This window comes from Peromyscus californicus, unplaced genomic scaffold (assembly GCF_007827085.1).
Source record: "Peromyscus californicus insignis strain IS unplaced genomic scaffold, ASM782708v3 Scaffold_23__1_contigs__length_62951481, whole genome shotgun sequence".
Lineage (NCBI taxonomy): Eukaryota > Metazoa > Chordata > Mammalia > Rodentia > Cricetidae > Peromyscus > Peromyscus californicus.
In genome coordinates this window covers 15,142,525-15,164,101 of record NW_026294534.1, presented here as the reverse complement: position 1 = coordinate 15,164,101, position 21,577 = coordinate 15,142,525, and the positions used below count along the sequence as shown (strand labels likewise).

At 47.1% G+C, this 21,577-nt stretch overlaps 1 protein-coding gene across 1 annotated transcript; it reads left to right on the top strand.

Moving 5' to 3' along the window:
* Positions 1 to 562: 562 nt before the first annotated feature.
* Ap3m2 (adaptor related protein complex 3 subunit mu 2) lies at positions 563 to 18,993 on the top strand. Its single transcript, XM_052751836.1, has 9 exons — positions 563 to 675; positions 2,172 to 2,516; positions 6,085 to 6,256; positions 8,888 to 9,025; positions 12,886 to 12,971; positions 13,194 to 13,327; positions 15,184 to 15,391; positions 15,642 to 15,786; positions 16,829 to 18,993. The coding sequence occupies exons 2-9, from the start codon at positions 2,244 to 2,246 to the stop codon at positions 16,927 to 16,929; spliced, it is 1,257 nt and encodes a 418-aa protein (XP_052607796.1). The 5' UTR covers positions 563 to 675; positions 2,172 to 2,243; the 3' UTR covers positions 16,930 to 18,993.
* The last annotated feature ends 2,584 nt before the right edge of the window (positions 18,994 to 21,577 follow it).

The following is a 21,577-nucleotide window of genomic DNA, read 5'->3' as shown; positions in this document are numbered from 1 at the left end:
TTTCAAAGATCTTTAAAACATCTTTATTTTACGATCGGGGAACTGGGATTCTGGAAGGAGAAGTGTTGGTCTCTGTCTCTCCTCTTCCCCTCCCTCCCCTGTTCTCCTTTCTCTCTCTCTCCGTGGACCCCCCCCCCTCCCCTTTTCTGGCTGGCTTGGAACTCCCTGTGTAGCCTAGGCTGGCCTCGAACTCACAGATAACATTGCTTGTCTCCTGAGTGCTGGGATTAAAGATCTGCCCTACAACGCCGGGCAGCAGTGGCTTCTTAAGTGCACCTGTGTAATGGAGGCTAGTCACGGTCGATGATCATCCATGACGCAGTAAATTAAGTAAGTCGTACCCCGGGAAATCAGTCTACCCTTCCAGTCACTTCCTAGTTTCCTGGAGGCCCTTTGTGACTGGATGACCGACCGTCTCCATCCTCCAACCAGGGCTGGGAGCCACAGGGCTACACCAATCGAAGGTTACCGGACCTTCAACAAAGGCCAATCGGATGCTAGAGCCTAGCGAGCGACGGGCGACCAATCAGAGCGCAGGAGCGGAGGCCAGGGAGCGGCTGGCCAATCAGCGTGCGAGCGGTGAAGAAGGAGGGGAGGAGCCTCCGCGCAAGATGCAGTGCGCCGCGCGACTGCGCTGCGGGAGCCGGAACGGAGCCTGGGACCTGGTGGAAGCTGGTAGGGCCGGGCGCGCGGGTGGGAAGGGCCGGGCTGGGCGTCGCCCAGGAGAGGTACGGGAGGAGTCGCGGGCTAGGGACGCCGTTGCCATGGCAACACAGGTGCACAGTCCTGGGACCAGGGTCCCTGCTCCTGGACCGTTCTCGGGCTGGAGCTCCTAGGCCCACAGGGCCGGCCTCCCGTACCCGAGGCTCGCAGGCTGCTGGGCTGCCATCTCTCCGCTGCCTGCCTGCCTCCCTTTTCAGCCTGCACACCAGCAATCCGGACTCTCCCCTCTGGGGCACTGGGAAAACAAGGCTTAGCCATGGGACCACTTGTATTAGCTCTCAGTCCGTTCGCCTCAGGCCACCCCTGGGGTGCAGCGCAGCTGCCTCATCCTGGAGACTGTCACTGTAGACAAACTAGGGTGTCTCCAGAGATTTTTTTTTTAAAGCCACCCAACGAAGTACTTTGTGCACAAATATTTCAGAGAATAGGGTCTGAGTGAATGAGTAAGGATCACGATGGCAAAAATTCCAGGGGCCAACTCTGCTCAGTAGAAATTGAAAGCGCATCATGCATGTTATTTCACATAGGAACCACCATAGGGTAACTAAGTTAAAATTTGATATATTTTACTTGACTCAAACATATTACCAGTGTTACATTAATGCTAAGATATTTAAAATTGTGTCTTTTTTTTCCACCCAAAGCCTCCCAATCCCTTTGTGTATCTTACCAGCCACATTTCAAGTTTCAGTGCCCATTTAGGTAGTGGCTGCCATCTTTGTTTAGTTAGGTTTCTTTTGAGCCAGGATCTTGCCATGTAACCCAGGCTGGCCTCAAACTTATGATCGTCCTCTCTCAGCCCGCAAGCACTGAGATTACAGGCATGTACTGTACTATGCAAAGTAGTATTTGAAAAGAAATCAAGTGTATTTGTGTGTGTGTGCATGTGGACAGCATCTAGCCAGTTCTCTTTGTTTACCTTACAGGTTCCAGGGAATTGAGTCTGTGTTGTTAGTTTCTGTAGCAAACCTTACCTGCTGAGCCGTCTCACAAACCCGAAAGTAGTGTTTTAAGTGGACATAATTCAGGCAATGGTGAAGATAAGTGAAAATATACAACTGGAAAACAAGATGACTGATAGTTATTTTTAGGAATTCAAGGGAAGGATCCTTTGGGCTCATGGAGCAGCAGGTGTGTCCAATCCGTGGCCTGGAGGCCACATGTGGCCCGGGACAGCTATGAATGTTGAGTAAACACTATTCCAACACCAAAGTGTAAGCTTAAGTAAAACGTTAGGAGATTTATTTTTCCGTTTTGTTTTGTAACTCAATTGTATGGTTCGTGAGAATGTGCTTTGTGGATGACAGCATCATGTCGCAATGTCAAAAGGTTGGACGTGCTGTGAAAGGACTTGAGCCTGGTCTTGAAAGAGGGTAAGCCTTGGACAGATGGAAAATAATGTTTTTAATTCATTGAAACTGAATCGAGCCTCTTTTTTTTTTTTTTAGGGTTGAAAAATTAGACACATCCAGAGGCTTGTGGACTGAAGAAGTGTTCCTCTCCCACCGGCAAGCTTCGCCATGATTCACAGCCTTTTCTTGATCAACTCCTCTGGAGATATTTTCCTAGAGAAACACTGGAAAAGCGTGGTCAGCCGTTCTGTGTGCGATTACTTTTTTGAGGCCCAAGAGAGGGCCACGGAGGCAGAAAATGTGCCTCCGGTTATCCCCACCCCACACCACTACCTCTTGAGTGTTTACCGACACAAGATCTTTTTCGTGGCTGTGATTCAGACAGAGGTCCCGCCTCTGTTTGTCATTGAATTCCTTCACCGAGTAGTGGACACATTTCAGGTTTGTAAATGTGGGAAGGTCTACATATATAAACTATAAACATTAAAAGACACACACACACACACACACACACACACACACACACACACACACACACACACACAGAGAGAGAGAGAGAGCCCCTTTGACAGGCTCTCATTCTGTAGCCCAGGCTGGCCGGAATTATGTAGCCCAGGCTAAACTCCTATTTGCAGCAGTCCTCCTGCCTCAGCCTTCTAGGTGCTGGGATTATAGGCATAAGCCTCCATACCATCTTGCAAAGTATTTTCACAGTCCTGTCTCCATTGTTTGTAGCTTGGGCTAAGAGCATTTTTGAAAATCAAAACCAAACATTCATCATTTCCTGTCTGATCTTAGATTCTTGTTTCTGTTTTCTTAGTTGGCTGCAAAAGGACCTATTGGATGCTTGTAAGCCTCTTCATGAGAGAGCCACCTGCTCCACATGAGTGTGTGGTCTTCTTAGGTTTGCTCCTACGTTTTGCTCACAAATTAGAGTTCAGATTTTTTTTTAATACTGTGAAGTTTTTGCTAACCCTTGTTAGCTACATTGCTTTGAGTTGTATCCAAAAGCAATGCATGTAAAGTTTTCTAAAAGCACAAACAGGAAAAGCTAAGTTTATTTTAACTGCCCCTGGCAGGGGTCATTGGTGAGTCAGCTGAGTACAGGTAGCATGTGTGCTGATATGACTTCTTGTTACAGTTTTCCATGCTTGTGAGAATGTGAGGTACACTGTGGTTTTCATTTTGATATGTAGCTAAGGCAGCGGTTCTCAATCTGTTGCCTATCAGATATCCTGCATATCAGATATTTACATTACAGTTCATAACAGAAACAAAATTACAGTTATGACATAGCAACGAAAATCATTTTGTGGTTGGGGGTCAGCACAACATGAGGAACTGTGTTAAGGGGTCAAGGTTGAGAACCACTGCTCTAAGGGAACATGATACAGGGAGGTGAGTTATACCAACATGTAAGAACCGCATAAGCACAGATTCCGGATCCACACAATGGAATCTTTGTCCTGATGATCACTCGACTTTAACTATGTGGCCGGCCATTCGCATTGCTTTTATGAGAGATTAGGATCAGAGCACTGTGGTTTAACTTCTCTGTCATGTGAGGTCCGGAGTTAGCCACATGTATACAAGAACTGTGGAGTTAGGAAAAGGGAGGAGCATATGATTGACAGCGGCAGAGCAAGTCTGTTCTGTCCACAGTGCTCACTCCCACATCACATGACTAGAACTGTTTTCAGTGGTAAGAGAATTAAAATACGTTTTTACCTCCAAATACTGTTCTGGATTCTAATCCCCATGCTGCATGCCAGTGACTTTGCACAGTGAAAAACTAAAATTACAAGACTATGGAGGAAACAGAAGAATCCAGTAGTTAAGCTGCTCAGCTGTTCTGCCTGGCCCTGCTGTGAGATCTATGTACTTTACCCATACACAAATTAACAGTCTTATTGTTATACCAATTACTGTGTAACTAACTGTAAGCCAGGGAGTGAGAAAGGTTGTCTATTTAAAACCATAGAGGTGGAGACTTGAGAAATGGCTCATCAGTTAAAAACACTAGCTGCCCGGGCAGCGGTGGCACATGCCTTTAATCTCAGCACTCTGAGGGCAGAAGCAGGTGGATCTCTGTGAGTTCGAGGCCAGCCTGGGCTACAAAGCAGATGCCAGGAGAGCCAGGACTGTTACACAGAGAAATCCTGTCTGGAACCCACCCCCCCCACACACACACAAAAAAATACCCCCCAAAAAACAAACAAACACTAGCTGCTCTTCAGAGGACCCAGGTTCAATTGCCAGCACCCATATGACAGCTCACAACTGTCTGTGACTTCAGTTCCAGGGGATATGGTGCCCTATTCTGGCCTCTGTGGACACTGCATGAACATGCCCAGCCAGATAATACCTGTACACAGAAAAGAAAAATTAGCAACCACACAATATTGAAACCACAGAGGGATTTTGGAAGGTAGACTAAAGATGGGTTTTGAAGCCACGGGTAAGAGTGGAGCAGTGTGGAGCTTAGTGTCTAGCTGAATGTTTGTCCTCTGGCAACATTTTCCCCCTAGTTCTTGAAGGTTATGGAGTCACAGCAGCAGAATTGCAACTGCTTTTGCTGTGGCGCCTAGCACTGTAGGGCTCCTTGAGTGTTGTGTTTGATTGACAGAACCCCCTGAAATGAGGGCTTGCTTTTAAAATACAATCACTCTTGGGAAAGAAATGTGGTATTTTCCTTCCATTATGCTCTCATTTTTTTTAAGATTTATTTATTTATTATGTATACAGAAGAGGGTGCCAGATCTCATTGCAGATGGTTGTGAGCCACCATGTGGTTGCTGGGAATTGAACTCGGGACCTCTGGAAGAGCATTCAGTGCTCTTAACCTCTGAGCCATCTCTCCAGCCCCCTCTCATTTTTTTTTTGTTCTAGGAATATATTCTTTGTTCTTGAATGAATTTATCTTGGACCCTCACTGATATTCATTGTGTCTGATGTTTAGTTTAGGCTACATCTCACAGAATCAGTTTGGTGGCCAGGTGGTGAGATTATCAGAGGCTCATCCCATTGCTTGAGCAGTGAAGGGCCCTCAGGAGTGTAATCTGGAGAAGAAAGAATAAGTGTGTGTTTGCAGATGGCTTCATGTAGAGGAACTGGGAAGCAGACTTCAGCTTAGCAGTCAAACTGTCCTTGAGTAGAACAGGATTTCTCAGCTGTGTGCCTTCCCATCTGGTGAATTGTATAACCATCTTAGGGGTCCTGTAAGAGCCAGGCCTGACACTTTGAGACACGTACATTGACAGAACACACATCTTTCTCCCCTAGCCACTTTTGCCACCATACTTACCATGTTTGGGGTTCACAACTTTCTCATGCGTCTGCATAGCGTTACCCACATTACACCATTCAATCAAGACCTAAATTAGTTAACGAGTGACAGGATTATAACCCAGGAGCCCCTGGATTTGATCCAGAGTGCTGGAAAAGAGAAGATGAGAAGAATATAATTTTCTAGATAATTTAAATGTAAGGTTAGCCCTTTAAGTAAATGATAGACTTTTGAGAATCCCAGCATCAGGGATGCTCTAAAGAGGCCTTCTGCTGAGCTCACAGTCTTCCTTTTCATCCTTTTCTGAATAAATTTCAAGAAAGCACACAGCAGAAGGATTAAAAGGTTTTGTGTATATTTCTGCGTTATGTCAATTATTACCACTCTGCATAGCTCATACGTTTTGTATATGAGCATATCTAGTCTAGATTAATGGTTTTTTCTTTTTTATATTTTATCAAGTGAGGAAATCAACCCAAAGAGCTTGACTTCCTCTGGTTTGTAGAGGGAGCTACTGACAGCACAGGTACCATCACCTGCCCTGTGTTGTTACCTCCAAGCCAAGCTGCCCAGGAGGACTGAGGTCTGCCCTCTTCTCTCCTGGAAGAATGTCCTGGACACTCTGGTTAAACCCCGTCGACAGACAAGTCCTTACTCTCAGGAATATTGTTTCACTTTTTTCTCCAGCCCCAGTGATGAATCCACTTGTTCTATCTTCACTAGGACTATTTTGGAGTCTGCTCAGAGCCAGTGATCAAGGACAATGTGGTTGTGGTCTACGAGGTCTTGGAAGAGATGCTGGACAACGGGTTCCCCTTGGCCACTGAGTCAAACATCCTCAAAGAACTGATAAAGCCCCCCACCATTCTCCGGACAGTGGTCAACACCATCACAGGTGTGAGCGGTTTGTGGGTGTGGGTGGGGCTTCAGGAGGCCGATGCTCCCCCCAAGTCCCGGCATCTCTGAGTCCTTGGGAATCTCATTTTACCTTTTATGTGCTGTGAGTCTGACCAGAAATTATAATCATATGTGGAAAGTACTTCAATTTTTATGTAGCTCCTGGTGGTAGAGCACTTAGCATGAAATCTCAGTTTTGAAAAAAAAATTATTTAACAGATTTTCTTCCAATTAAAGGTGAAAATATGATTAGTATGGAAACCTCAGAAACACAGGGAAGTACAAGAAGAGCATGAAATTTTCCAAATTTAACTACTTTTTAAAATATTTATACACATGTACGGTATGTGCATGTGTATATATTTTTCTCTTCTAGATAGATGAATGATGAGCAGATAGAATACATTTTTTATTTAAATTTTATGTATATTAAATTTATGTTTTGCCTGCATGAATATTTGTGCACCACTTGTATGTGTGGTTCCCTGAGAAGGCAGAAGAGGACATCTAATCCCCTGGAACTGGAGTTACAGACAGTTGTGAGGTGTCATGTGGGTGCTGGGAATTGAACCCCTGTCCTCTGGAAGAGCAGCCAGTGCTCTTAACCGATGAACCATCTCTCCAGCACTCAGATAGAATACGTCTAAATAATGTGTATATTTTTTAAATCTTGCCTCTTATTAATGTTTTATGAACATCCAATTGTGATATACTGACATTATTGTTAATGACTAGTGTTCTATGTTCAATGGACTCTGACATATTTATCTGTTTATGATGTTCTTGATATTTTTTATCCTTTCAAAGACAAAGGATTCTCATGTTTGAGTCTTGTCTACTCAGTTCTGGAAATGAGGGGTTTCGGAGATCCCCACACATCAGGCCAGAACAGTCATGGCTGCCTTTGCTTCCCACTGCAGAATCCATCCACTGTCACCAACCCCGCTAACTGTTGAGGCTGTGAACCACTAGATACACACTCACTTGTTGTTATGGGGAAGGTTTCAAACCTGTTTGCGTGTGGACTTTTCCCTCCGTTGTGACTGACTTTTTTGTACCCTCTTTTCATTTTTTATTGAGCTGGTTTTGGATCTTTCAGCACCAACTTGGAAGAAGGCCTTTCATGGGTGGTTGCCCTCTGCTATGGAGGTGTGCCCCTTGGTTGGTAGGCTCTGCTTTGAAAGTTGCATTCTCCATGTTCCCCACAGCCTGGGACTTCCACTTAGCTTTGTCATGGTGTTTGCTGAGCCCACATGTGAAATGTTTGATTTAGTGAGACTCATCTGTGTGATTCATTACGTTTTTACACGTTTAGTCTTGTTTAATAATGTAAATGGGGGTTTCAGCGAATTTGACAAACTAATTTTTGAAAATACGAGTCTGAAGAGTAGCAAGACAGTTAGTTCTGTGAAGGCATCACAGGAGGGTTGGTTTGCCCTGTCATCCGTCCAGACGCATTGAGTTTGTGTGGCTCATGAGACAGAAACTCAGAGTCACCACATTGGAAGAGACAAGACAGATCTACAGTTTGTTTTAAGGAAAGTGAGAGAAAATGTTGTACCAGATACATGCAATTCCATTTTGATGATTTAAAAAGCATTGTACTGACCCAGTAACAAATTTATTGTTTTTTGTTTTGTTTTTGTTTTTGTTTTGTTTTTTGCAGTAGTCTGAGTTTAGTTTAAACCTTAAAATCTTTGTGAGTGCTCTGTTAGAAACTTTTTAGAGCCCCGATCTCACTCAGCTGTAGAAAAAAATTCCTTTGAGACCCCCGTTTTGAAAAGCTGGCATGTTTTATACATGTGCTGACTATACCTGTGTTTCAGAGTTCTTTCTTTTTTTTTTTTTTTTTTTTTTTTGGTTTTTTGAGACAGGGTTTCTCTGTGTAGCTTTGGAGCCTCTCCTGGAACTCGCTCTGTAGACCAGGATGGCCTTGAACTCACAGAGATCCGCCTGGCTCTGCCTCCCGAGTGCTGGGATTAAAGGCGTGTGCCACCACCGCCCGGCTCGGAGTTCTTTCTTTAAAGAGATACAGGCGGTGGGAAAGGAAACAGGATTTAAATTGTTACTGTCATCAGTTCTCTCTAAAATAAGCTTTGATGTCTGGGAGCAGGGCAGCAAGGAGACAGTACAGCTACAGGGACCGGGCAGGGTCTGGCTGCGTTCTGTTCTGTTCACTGTTGGCATGAGGCAGATCCTGTTGATGTAAACACTTCCACCTTCTATCGCTGTGCCTGAGAACCTGCCTTAAACTAGAATACTGTCTCACTAATGGTGATGGTGTGTCAGTGTGTGGGTGCCCGCAACTCCAGAAACACGGTACCTTATCTAAGCTGCTGTGGAATTTGAGATCCTTCGATCTTCGTTACTCTCCAAACCAAATATGATACCCGCTTCTCGGGTGGCTTCCTTTAAACCTTTCCTCGAGGCAGCGGACCACATGTCGACAATGGACTTTAAAATTAGACCAGGCTGCCCTACATAGGAGAAGCGAAAGGCTTATCTTCCAAGTGGTATTGCATGAGTAACAAGGGGGTAGGAACTTCAAGGGGCATGTCCTTAGGTGGCTAGATTTGAAGTGGCATTAAAATACCAATTTGATTTTAGTCACCAGTATTAATTGTCTCAGGAAGCACCAATGTGGGGGACCAGCTTCCGACCGGGCAGCTGTCGGTGGTGCCTTGGCGACGGACTGGGGTGAAGTATACCAACAACGAGGCCTATTTCGATGTGGTTGAAGAGATAGACGCCATCATCGACAAGTCAGGTGGGTGCCGAGAAGTTGTTCTCTGAGTGTGGAGAGGGGGGACTGCTTCTCTTGAGTGTGTGTGATGATGCAGCCGAGAGGCTCACACTTCGCCCTTTGTGGAACTTCTCTTGAATGAGAAAGAGGAGTAGCAGGACTGAGGATTGCGGCAAGGCACAGGGTGGGGAAGGGTTACTCGGAGGGACAAGGCCAAGTATGGCAGTGCATACCCATCACTGAGTTGAGGCTGGAGGATCAAGATCTCCAGGCCGTTTGGGGCTATGCAGCCAGACCCTGTTTCAAGAAACCATGGAAGCAGTGGGGGAGGGGGCGGGAGGGAAGTCCTAAGTGAGCTCTTGTTGGTTAGATTTTCTGTTTGAAAGTATCGGCTTCCCAGGTCTGCAGGCAGAACTAGTCATTTAATGACAGGTTCTTCCCTGTTTTTGTTTTTTGTTTTCTTCAGTTAAGTAAATCGAAGTAGGAGTCCTGGGGCTGAGGATTTGGGAGTCCTTCACATTCTTGCACTTACCCATCCACTGTCTGCTGTTGGGAACTTGGTCACAGCACAGGGAGAGTCTGACCATCCAACCATTAATAGGACCCAGGCTGTTAGTCTGCGGCCGTGGAAAGGTGGTCCAGGGGAAGAAGTGCCGGCAGATGGGCTCGGCCATCATGCAGAGGCGGCTGCTCTGTCAGCAGAGTGCATCGATGATGGCCTCCCCGCTGCGCTGCTTGGGAGCTGCCTCCGCAGCAGGGTTCACAGAAATGAGCCTGGACTGAGGGGCGTGAAAGGAAAGTAAATAGCGAGACCTTAAAACTAGGGCGTCATGGGCTGGGGAGATGGCTCAGTGGTTAAGAGCACTGGCTGTTCTCCCAGAGGTCCTGAGTTCAATTCCCAGCAACCACAGGGTGGCTCACAACCATCTGTAATGAGATCTGGCGCCCTCTTCTGGCCTGCAGGGGCACATGCAGACAGAGCACGGTATACATAATAAGTAAATAAATCTAAAAAAAAGAAAAAAAACTAAGGCATCACAGTATTTCTTCATATTAACACAAATGAGAAATAACCCAACCATCCACTAAAAAAAATGATTAATAAGCCTTGATACAGTCACCCAGAGTACTCTACAGTAGTGAAAAAAAAAGAATAAGTTACTGATCCACCCATCAACATGTGTCTTACACTGTTGAGAAAAAAGTCAGACATATACATTATCCCATACAGTGAATTGCATTTAGTGACCCTTGAAAGCAGGTGCAATTAAGGCAATAGAAGTCAGAATTAGGGGGAAGAGGATGTCATTAGCTAGGAAGGACAGGGAGGCACACGCTGTCACGTTAGAAAATTTCCACATTTGATGTGGATGTATATATGTTCAGAAATTCCCTGAGCGATAAGGTTTTTACATTTTGATATTTTATATCACTGCAAAAAAAAATGTTTTTAATTGACCCTAGAGAGATGGTTCAGCAGTTAGGCGCCCTGGCTGACCCTCTGCTGGGCTCAGTTCCCAGCCCTGACATGGTGGTTTCCACCTGTCTATAGCTCCAGTCCCGGAGGATCCGATGCCCTCTTCTGGCCACCATAGGCACCATGCACACGTGGTCCACACCGTACAAGCAGACAATACACCCATACACATAGAATACAAATACCGGAAAAGTATTTTTTAAACTTTTTTATTAGAGCGGCAATCTATGTCAGGCTTGATGGCGCACGCCTTTATTCCAGCACTCTAGGAAGGCAGAGGCAGGTGGATCTCTGTGAATTCGAGGCCAGCCTGGTCTATATTGTGAGTTCCGGGCCAGTCAAGGCTAGATAGTGAGACCCTGACTTTAAAAACAAACGAATAGAAAAACACAGTGGTCAGTTGTGTCGCAGTGTGGGAGACTGATCTACAGTGAGGTGGACTGGAGGCAGCGGCAACATTGGAGGCTGTGCCTGAAGTCCTGGCTCAGAATATAGGTGAATAAATATTCCTGGACAGAGACAGAGGTGCATGCCTGCTATCCCAGCACTAGGAAGTGAGGCAGAAGGAGCAAGTTTGAGGCTAGCCTAAACTACAAAAAATAGTATTTAACTAGACATGGTAAGAGAAGAGGTGGGAGTATACTGGCATGTGTACCTGGCTCAGGCAGCTGGATGGATAGTGTCACCTCAAATGACAGGAATGGGAGCCATCAGGGAGTCAGAGCAAATTTGCTCTTGCAACAAGCTTGCAGCCTTGGTGACACCTGGAGAGGAATCCTTCAGTCAGCAGTGAGGCTGAGCTTGAAAATGCAGTGTGCCATAGGACCTGCACAGGTACCAGACAGACAGACAGACAGACAGGGTCCCAGTGCATCACAGGGCCTGCACAGGTACCAGCCAGCCAGGGTCCCAGTGCATCACAGGGCCTGCACAGGTGCCAGACAGACAGACAGACAGACAGGGTCCCAGTGCATCACAGGGCCTGCACAGGTACCAGATAGACAGGGTCCCAGTGCATCACAGGACCTGCACAGGTACCAGACAGACAGACAGACAGGGTCCCAGTGCATCACAGGGCCTGCACAGGTGCCAGACAGACAGACAGACAGACAGGGTCCCAGTGCATCACAGGGCCTGCACAGGTACCAGACAGACAGACAGACAGGGTCCCAGTGCATCACAGTATCTGCACAGGTGCAGGACAGACAGGGTCCTAGTGCATCACCGTATCTGCACAGGTGCAGGACAGACAGGGTTCCAGTGCTGAGATGGGAAATGGACACAAGCTCCCACCCTTAACCAGAAGCCATCAGCAATTGACAGTGACTTGCAAAGGAAAAATGAGTCTTCTCCGTTGGCGTCTCACTGGGGATATTAACCACACTTAAGGGCAGACTCTGTGCCATCTGTAGATGGCCAACGCAAAATGTACTCAGTGGTCAAATGGTTGCCTTTTGGCTCATTTGGCTTCGTGTGGGCATGTTTTGTTTTACTGGACTTTTGCTTGCCTATTTTGGCTTCCCATTTTGTGGTTTTGTGGGGTTTTTGTTTATGTTTTGATTATTTTTTTAAGATTTATTATTTTATTTAATGTCTATGCATGTACAACCTTATGCCAGAGAGGGCATCAGATCCCACTATAGGTGGCTGTGAGCCATCATGTGGTTGCTGGGAATCGAACTCAGGACCTCTGGAAGAGCAGCCAGTGAGTGCTCTTAACCACTGAGCCATCTCCCCAGCCCCGATTATTTGTTTTTTAAGCAGGGGTGGGGGGGTGGGCAAAAAGTTGGATGGGTAGGGAGGTGGGTAGAATCTGGGAGGAGTTGGAAGATGGGAAAAACATGATCAGAATATATCGTGTGGTAACAATTTTTTCCAATTATAGAAACACAATGCACATAATTGGGTGTGATAGAGACTGAAGCCTTGGGGAGGCTAAGTACTTCAGGGAGAATGAAAGAGGGGAAGTCAAGGCCTGAGTACACGTGCGGCATATTAGAACCTGCAGAGACCTGCACCTGCTGAGGAAGAGCATCTAGGAACGGACAGGAAGATGAGGGAAGGGGGGGAGGAGGAGGGAGGGAGGGGGGTTGTTTGTAGAGACCTGTAGGGTGAGGACCACGGGTCTCACAGATCTTCTGCAGTACCAGTTCAGGTGCTGGCGCTCTGTGGCTCTGGCGTTAGATGGAAACCCTTCTAGGCCTCCTAATCTCTCACTGGTCTCTGTCTCCACGCTTTCATCAGAGTTCTCAGACTGGAGCTTGGATGATGGACAGATGGACTGGACAGAACTGGGTGTCTAGACGGAAGAGAGGAGGGCAGGAGGGAGGGAGAATGGAGAGAGAGGCAGGAGGAACACAGGCTTCTGTGGTCTCCAGCGTCCTTGTCTTTGTCCTTTTCCGGTTAGGTTCCACAGTCACCGCTGAGATCCAGGGGGTGATTGACGCCTGTGTGAAGCTGACCGGGATGCCAGACCTCACCCTGTCCTTCATGGTACTGTCCAGAGCTGTTGTTAACCATTTTGGCATGGGAGATGAGGTGTTTCTGAAGGGAGTGATGAGAACTCACACAAGCAGCAATCAGGGTGGCCCTGAGGCCTCCGTGGGCTCGGGACGCTTGTGTGTGCTTAGTGAAAATGTCGTCTGAATTGCTGTTCAGAGAAAACCCTGGAGCTCACCCCCACCTCTTCTTCTTCTTCCCCGCCTGGTGCTGCAGAACCCCAGGTTGCTGGACGACGTTAGCTTCCATCCCTGTGTCCGTTTCAAGCGCTGGGAATCTGAGCGCATCCTCTCCTTCATCCCTCCTGATGGCAACTTTCGCCTGCTCTCCTACCACGTCAGTGCACAGAAGTAAGCAGGTCCCGGGAGCAGACTCCATGTCTGTGGAAGCTATGTCTGTAGTGGCTAGCCCCGTCCCTCGCCCCTGCCCCCGCACCCCCCCCCCCCCCCCACTTCCCTGGGTTCAGGTTCCAGCTCCTTGGGTTGCTCACTGCATCAATGCAGTGAGCTGCTTTCCCACTCCGTCTCTTTCTCTTCTGGGGATAGCGAGTGTCTTTCTGTGAGGACTGAGTGGACAGTGCTTCGCTCGGGGCAAGGGGGCACTGAGGCTGTCATTACTACTTTTGGTGGTGGTATCTGCTGGGTCAGTCTTGCTGTCTAGCCCAGCCTAGGCTGGCTTTGAACTCAAAGTCCTCCTGCTGGGCTGACAGGTGTGGGCCACTAGCACAGCCGCTGCTTTATATTGTTGCTCCCTTCCTCAGAAAATCAGTATTAAATCCCTTGACATCCAAAAGGCATCGTGCTTTGAAAGAGTGTCCATGCAGTGAGTTTGGGTCTCACGTGCTTCCTTATTTGGGAGCTCTGATTTTCAGTAGAAGGTATGTGGAGTTGGGATCCTAAGGACTCAGGACCAGTGCCTCCTCTCTGGTGACTCAGGTATCTGTGAGCCTGAATCCGATTGCCCCAACTCACACCTCTCCTTTCCTCATAGATATGACCAGGCAAGTTATTCAACCTCAGAGAAGCAGAAAGATGTTGGTATTCACGTATAAATCAGTACCTAACCAGAACACAGAACGTAAATGTTAGGAGCCACGGTTTCTTGAGCCCGTTGTAATGTCCCACACTGTGACAACCTATCCCATCTCTGGGGCCCTGTGTGGGTCAGGATGAAGTCAGATGCACTGTCTTGAAGAGGCTGGGGTGACAGTTCCCAGGAGTAGAGCTCCAGTCTAACAGCCATGAGACTCTAGCTTCAGTTCACAGTCCTGCTGTATAAACAAGCCATAAAAGGTCGGTGAGGTGTGAATAGTGTTGTCCCATATCCAGGAATGGTGACCTTGTGTCCTAAACACAGCCCAGAAAAAATGCTATAGCCCATGTCCTAAACACAGCCTGGAAATGCTATAGTCCTGTGTCCTAAACATAGCCCAGAAAAAATGCTATAGCCCATGTCCTAAACACAGCCTGGAAATGCTGTAGCCTGTGTCCTAAACACAGTCTGGAGTGACCTCTTGCTCCTTCCTGCTCCTGCTGATTCTCCAAACAACTTGGTGCATAGCTTAGTTTTCTTCATTCTTGCCCAAAGAGGCATCAGAAGAACTTCATTTTCTAGGCACCACCTTCATTTTTCAAAAACAAAAGCTGTATCCCTGTTTTCTGAGTATGTTATTTTTAAGATACTTCTCTGATGTTTAAGATACTTCTCTGCCTGTTTTCTGTGTATAAGTGTTTGCTTGCATGTATATATGTGCGCTGCCAGTGCCTGGTGCCTGGGGAGGCCAGAAGAGGGTGTCAGATCCCCTAGAACCGGAATTCTTGTGAGACTTCCCTGTAGGTGCTGGGGACCAAACCTGGTTCCTCCATAAGAGCAGCAAGTGCTTCTAAGTGCTGCTGCAGCTCTCCAGCCCTCAAAGGAGATTTTCTTTTTTTCAAAATTTCTTTAGATTTATTTATTTTATGTGCATGAGTGTTTCATTTATGTGTATGTATGTATGTACATTGCATGCATGCCTGGTGCCTGCCGAGGTCAGAAGAGGGTGTCTGATAGACTGGAACGGGAGTTACGGACAGTTGTGAGCTGTCCCAAGGGTGCTGGGAACCAAACCCAGGTCCTTTGCAAGAACAGCCAGTGCTCCTAATTGCTGAGCTGTCTCTCCAGCCCCTGGTGTTCTCTCTTTGAAGAGGGTATTTTGTCTCTTTTGCAGCCTGGTTGCGATTCCAGTCTATGTTAAACATGGTATCAGCTTCCGGGACAGCAGTTCACTTGGACGCTTTGAAATCACAGTGGGACCCAAGCAGACCATGGGAAAGACAATAGAGGGTGTGATTGTCACCAGCCAGATGCCCAAAGGTGTCCTGAATATGAGCCTCACTCCATCCCAGGGGACACACACGTTTGACCCCGTGACAAAGGTAAGGGACTGGGCATTTGAATCACCCTCAACACAGGCTGGATCCCTGGTTGGAAGGCAAGATCAATCAAAGGGACTTGGTCCTAAAGACCTTTGACAGAGGGTTCTCTGTGGAACCCCCCTCCCCGCCCCCGGTCAGAGGTGGCTGATAATATGGAAGGCCAATGGCTTGAGGTCGGAGCTCTGAGTTCAGATTAAAAACAACACAGTGGTTATGTGGGAAAACCCACTTCTATGTGTTTTCTTCCAAGATGCTGTCTTGGGATGTAGGAAAAATAAACCCACAAAAGCTGCCAAGTTTGAAGGGGACAATGAGTCTTCAGGTCGGAGCTTCTAAGCCAGATGAGAACCCCACAATTAACCTGCAGTTTAAGATCCAGCAGCTGGCCATTTCTGGTGAGTGACACATCTTGGGTGGTTTCTCCGTTGCCAGGCGCAGACCTCAGTGTCTGCTGGGACTCTCTGACGAAGGGTCTCACTGGGTCTGGTTCTATTCCCCTGTATGGACTCATCAGTGAGATCTTTCCCAGTTCGGACGACTCAGAAGCTAGCAGAAAGACCCGGAGTCAAACTGGCAGGGACCCAGTGAGAGATGGGTTGACAGAGGTCTCCGTAGGCCATGGTTGGATTGTGCTAGAGTTGTTGATTTGAGCTGCCCAAGGGCTTCAGTCTGAGGGTACTTCTCCATTCTTCCCCAGGCACGGGAAGAAATCAGCCCCACAGGTCTGCCAGCTTCAGCAGACCTCGCTGCTCACCAGTACTGTCTTTAGACATTGCCAGTCTTGACTTGCTTGACCACACTTAGGAAAGTAGGAAGATATAATATTTTCTGAGTATTTACTATGTTTCATCTACCCCAAGCATTTTTTTATTCTTGTTTAACTTTTAGACTAGCCTTCGGAAAGCCTTAGGAAGAAATGGGCTTTATCTTTAGAGAACATTCTTAGTTTTCTTTACTAAAAGACTCTTTAACTTAGGTGATTAAAGTTAAGTGATACGTTCTTCCTCCAAAACCACTTAATAGGCCATAAAGCGATCGACAAAATAATTTCTGTTCAGTTTGGCAGGATTGTTTCGGAAGCCTCCATTGATCAGCTCATTTCCTTCCATTATTCATTAATGCTGTTATCATTCTTCAGTCCAATAATTTGAGCAAAACAGTGTTATTTTGTCCTCACCCTCAATGCAATCTGCTTGACTCTCTGCCCTTTCCACTGAGAGGAGGGCTTCTCCCAGGAGAGCTGTTTGCTGACGTAATCTTTGCCGCAAATGTCCCTACCGAGATAGCAGGGCTGTTTGCCTCTGCTTCCAAGAATGGGCCCCTTCGACAGTCTCTTCCACACACCCCGCTTCTGTATTGACACAAACCCAGACAATTGTCTGCTGCTACTTCTGAGAGATGCTCACCTCCTACGCCTCTCTTCCTTCCTCCCTCCAGGACTCAAAGTGAACCGTCTGGACATGTATGGAGAGAAGTACAAGCCCTTTAAGGGCATCAAATACATGACCAAAGCCGGGAAGTTCCAAGTTCGAACCTGAAGGGCATGGGTCACTGGAGGAGCAGTCACGGACACTTTTTCCTTTCTTACTTGTCTAAAAGTAAAATGTCAGCCTGTTTCTTAGGTCAGTTCCCTCCAGGCTCCATCTGCTCCCTTGTCTTCAGCCTTCAGTGCCATGGAACTGATCAAGGGAGAAAAGGTTCATAGGGAAAACATGGCCAAACCCAGCACGGCACCGATTGAGTTCTAGAGACGTGTATGGTGGAGAGCAGTGATACGTGATATTGTATCTCACTACTTTTAACATGGTTGTCACAGCATGGGGAAGAAAGACCAGCATTTGCTGTTTGTTTGGTTTTCACTCTCTAGATCCAGTGGAAGATGTCTCTATTGAATTTTTTTTTAAGACAGAAAAAGTTGAAAGACCAAAAAAAAAAAAAAAAATTGCAAGAAAAATGAGTGTGAGTCCAAGAAAGACCAGTTGCAGATTGGATATGTGGGTCTGGGTTGTAACTCAGTGGCAGAGTGCTGGCCTAGGTCGTGTACAAACCCCGGTTCATTCCTAACACCGCCCGCAGTGAAAAACAGATCTGCTGTATGAGGGACAAGACAGAGGAGCTGATATGAAGAGAGTTGTGATGAGAGACGCCCCAGTGAAGGACGGGAAAGTGATCAGAGTTTCCACGGGGGTTACAAGGAGCAGGGTGGAGTGGTTTCTTTCTGACCCTTCTCATGTATAGAAAGGATTTGCATGCCCAGGACTTTCAAAGTTCAAGTCCACACTTGACGTGAAATCGCAATGGAATCAGTTTCCCTTGGAGACTGGAGTGCTATGGCCTGGCCTGTAGAATCTCGCTTGGGCTTGCTATCTGTGCTGGCCCATCATCTTGGTGGGAAGGTGACCTGCCAGAGCGGTTTACAGTCTTTTCCTGGTTATCTGACTCCTCGGTGGGAGCTCCCCCATAACGGTGTCTGGTGCAGCCAGATTTTATGAATTATAGTAGTGGAATTGAGATGGGAACTCATGTCCCACGGAGTGGACCTTGCCCATATGCAATGACTCCATTAGTGTTTGTCAGGCTGGATTGTCCCTAAGCCTTGCCCTTTCCGGTCTGAAGGTTCCCATCAGAAGCCCCAAGTGGGCACGGGCATACTGAGGACATGAGTCCATGAAGCTGCTTCCCACTGTCTGTACACTGTCATCTACCTGTTGACAGCAGACAGCTCCCAGGCCACTTTTAAGAGGAAAAAAAAAAAAAGGCATCTTGAACCTTTGAATAAAATCAAATGCCATAGGAGGGCAGACTGTGTTCTCTTGAGTGACCCACCAGTTTAAACCATGGCAGCTGAAGGAGCATGACTTTCCTAAAGAGCATTTCTTAATCTGTTCCAGTGTGTCCGTTGCTCATTTTAATATCTACATCAGTGGTGGGGTTTGTTGTTTTTAACTTATAGCTTAGGGAGCGAGCGGCTTGTGCTCTGTTGTGCGCGGAGGGAAGAAAGATCTGTTTCCTTCCGTCCGCACAACTCTCCCCTAAAGTCCTGTTTGTAAGTACTTGTGCTTAGTCATTTTTTATTTTTATTTTCTGGCCAGTTTTATCTTGCCGTGGCCAGTACTTAGTTTTGCTGCCAAGTGGAGTTTCACTGTGGTTTTCTTGTGGGGTGAACTGTGCTGTGTACAACCAGCTGATTCTTACCGCTCCACTCCCGAATCTGGACTAGCGTAGCTCCGCACACCAGTGTCGAAGGAGACACTCTGCAGACTTCTTTCAGAATGGGAAGTCACTTCCACAGGCCCCGCAGGATTCCGGGGTTTTTTGGGTCACAGGAAACTATTGATGTCAGTCCTTGAATATGTCTAGGAGGTTCCTTTATTCCATCTAGCACAGTATAGCTTGTCTATCTAGAAAGAGACAGTGTTGGAATGTGGGACCTGCAGGCCTAGACATCGTGGATATAGCCAGGCCTGGCTGTCCCCACCCAGCGACTGTCAGTCAGCAGGGGGGATGTGCGGGGTGTCTCAGTAGCTCCTCACTCTGTGTGGGGTCCATGTGCAGAAGTAGTATTTCTGTTTAAGTCTTAATAAAGCTTTACCAGTCTTCCAGTCTCTGTCTGGTTACTGAGACTAGCAGTAGCACCCCACTATGTTTCCCTAAGTAGAAAGAAGGTGCTTATTTGAGAACTCTAAAGACACCTGGAGTGTGTGATTCTCCAGTCACCCCTGGGGGACAGGTCATGTCGGCACTGGTGCTGTTTGTAAGGTTGGTGGCATCTAAGGTCCAGAGGAATCTAATGATTTTCCTAGGATAAAAAAAGCTGTTAAAGCCGGGCGGTGGTGGCGCACTCCTTTAATCCCAGCACTTGGGAGGCAGAGGCAGGCGGATCTCTGTGAGTTCGAGGCCAGCCTGGTCTCCAAAGTGAGTTCCAGGAAAGGCACAAAACTACACAGAGAAACCCTGTCTCGAAAAACCAAACAAACAAACAAAAGCTATTAAAGCCTTTGGTGCTATTTCATGTTCAGTGTTCTTTGTCCCTGCTGCAGGAAGCAGAGCCTTAAGGTCTCAGGTTTCTCTTGTAGAGGTTTCTGGGGGAACTAGGTATCAGGGGTGCCTTAGGCACTTTCCTGTTGCTGCGACAAAACACCATAACCAAAGCAACTTATAAAAGAAAGCACTTCATTGGCTGATGGTTTCAGAGGTTTGAGTCCATGATGGCGGCGCAAAGGCAGGGCAGCAGGAACAGCCGAGAACTTACATCTTAATCCGTGAGCAGAAGGCAGAGAGCGCACTGGAAATGGTGAGGGCTTTTGAAATCTCAAAGCCCACTGTCAGGGACACACCTCCTCCAATAAAGACACATCTAATCCTTCCCATGCAATTCTACCAACTGGGCCCCAAGTATCCAAACATAGGCACCTACAGGGAGCAATTCTCATTCAAACAACCACATGGGGTCTAGGGCCGCCAGCCAACATCAACATGTGGACACGGTCTAAACTGCTTTTCTACAGATTTCTGTTGACTCCCTGGAAGTGTGTGGTGCTTGTTCAAAGTTCAGTTTCTGTTTCTCGGAGACATTAAACTTGGGTATGTATGTACATGTTTGTGGGAGGGGGTGGGGGGTTATATATGCCACAGCCTGTATGTGGAAATCCAAGAACTCAAGGGAGTCACTTCTCTCCTTCCATTGCGTGAGTCCCGAGGACTAAACTCAAGTCATCAGGCCTGGTTGTAAGCACGTTTACTTGTGGAACCAGTTTGCTGCCCCTTCTCGGACATTCTTTAGTATGGTGCCCTCCCTACTTTCCTAGCAACTACCTTCTGAAAATAGGAAATGGAAAATTCCAGGAAAAGGTAACCTTTAAGTTGTGTACCATTCTGAGCAGCCTGATGAAGTCTCTACTGATCTCCATCCCATCCCACCCTGTCAGACACTGTCTCTCCCTGGACACAAATGGCACCTTGCCCCTGTGTCTACACTCTGCTTGCTTGTCTTCATTCTTAATTAACTCTTTGTGCTCAAGGAACCCTCACTCACTCACAGGGTAGTAGTGCAGGGGGGTTGGGTAGGTCAAAGAAAAGCCAAGAAGGTTGGAAGAAAATGCTTCCTCTCACTGAGAAATTCAAAGTTCCCAATAAAAAACAATCGTGTGTGAAGTCTGCTGAGATCTCAGCAAAAACAATACTTCTAACCGCAATTTTAAGCAGGAGAAAATGCGTTACAGGTCTACTCTGACCCTGCAGTGCCTTGGAGGTGAATAGCAAAGGCATCAGTGTCTCTGGGGGGGACGGAAGCAAACCTATATTCTGACTGCTGCTCTTCCTACATGCTGTGCTGCTGTGCGGAGGCCTGCCCCGGGACTTGGGGATTCCCTGGAACAAGAGACACCTGTCGAGTCTAGCTGGTTCTGCTCTGCCAGTGGTCACCACTAATGCCTTCCTGTATCTGATTGTAGTATACAACTTACAGGAGAAACAGACTTTGTCGGGGTAGGTGCTGTCTGTCTCCAGACACCCACTGGGACCTTAGAACATGTTCCTTCAGGATCAGGGCTGATTGCTATATTCCTCCCTTAGTCTGGATGGTTGGGGGCATGGGGAGCAGGAAATGGTATCTACTTATATTTCCTTCTAGGCCAGTAGGTGGTGACTAGGTACCATCAATACCATTTATAATTGTTAATGGCTTTAAAAAGGAATTTAATGAGAACCCCAAGCAGGTCTTAAATACTAAGGATTGTGTGTTCAGCTTTCATATATGGAGTTGAAAGTCTATAACACTTTGTGAGGTACAGGTCTGGGGGCGGGGAGGGGCAGGACCAGGGCTCTGTGCTCCTTTGGTCTTTAACAACCAAAACCAACCCATACAGTTACCTAGGACCATACTTGCTCTTTAGTTCTTTTGGCCTCTTTAATTAATCAGCCAGGACTAATGGGGCAGCATTTACTTTCCCTTTGACTCACTCTCTTCCTCTGGTGAATTCCAGACATTGCACCCTGCATTTCTTAACCAATACTGGGCAGGGAGGGATATGCTACTCTGACCCTTCAGTGTGATTCATATGACTTGTTGGACACTGCTCTGTAAGAGTCAGCAATTGTCTTCATCTGTGTATGGTTTCCAGGACTCCACTCAGGAATGTTGGGGCCTTTTGACTCTGTATTACCATCCCAGAAAGCTTTTCGGCT

Bases quoted from the DNA above. Each gene is read 5' to 3' on its own strand.
- Ap3m2 (XM_052751836.1), top strand. From the start codon at position 2,244: ATGATTCACAGCCTTTTCTTGATCAACTCCTCTGGAGATATTTTCCTA. The intron at 9,026-12,885 runs GTGGGTGCCGAG...TTTTCCGGTTAG, and splicing joins CGCCATCATCGACAAGTCAG to GTTCCACAGTCACCGCTGAG. The intron at 15,392-15,641 runs GTAAGGGACTGG...TTTTCTTCCAAG, and splicing joins CGTTTGACCCCGTGACAAAG to ATGCTGTCTTGGGATGTAGG.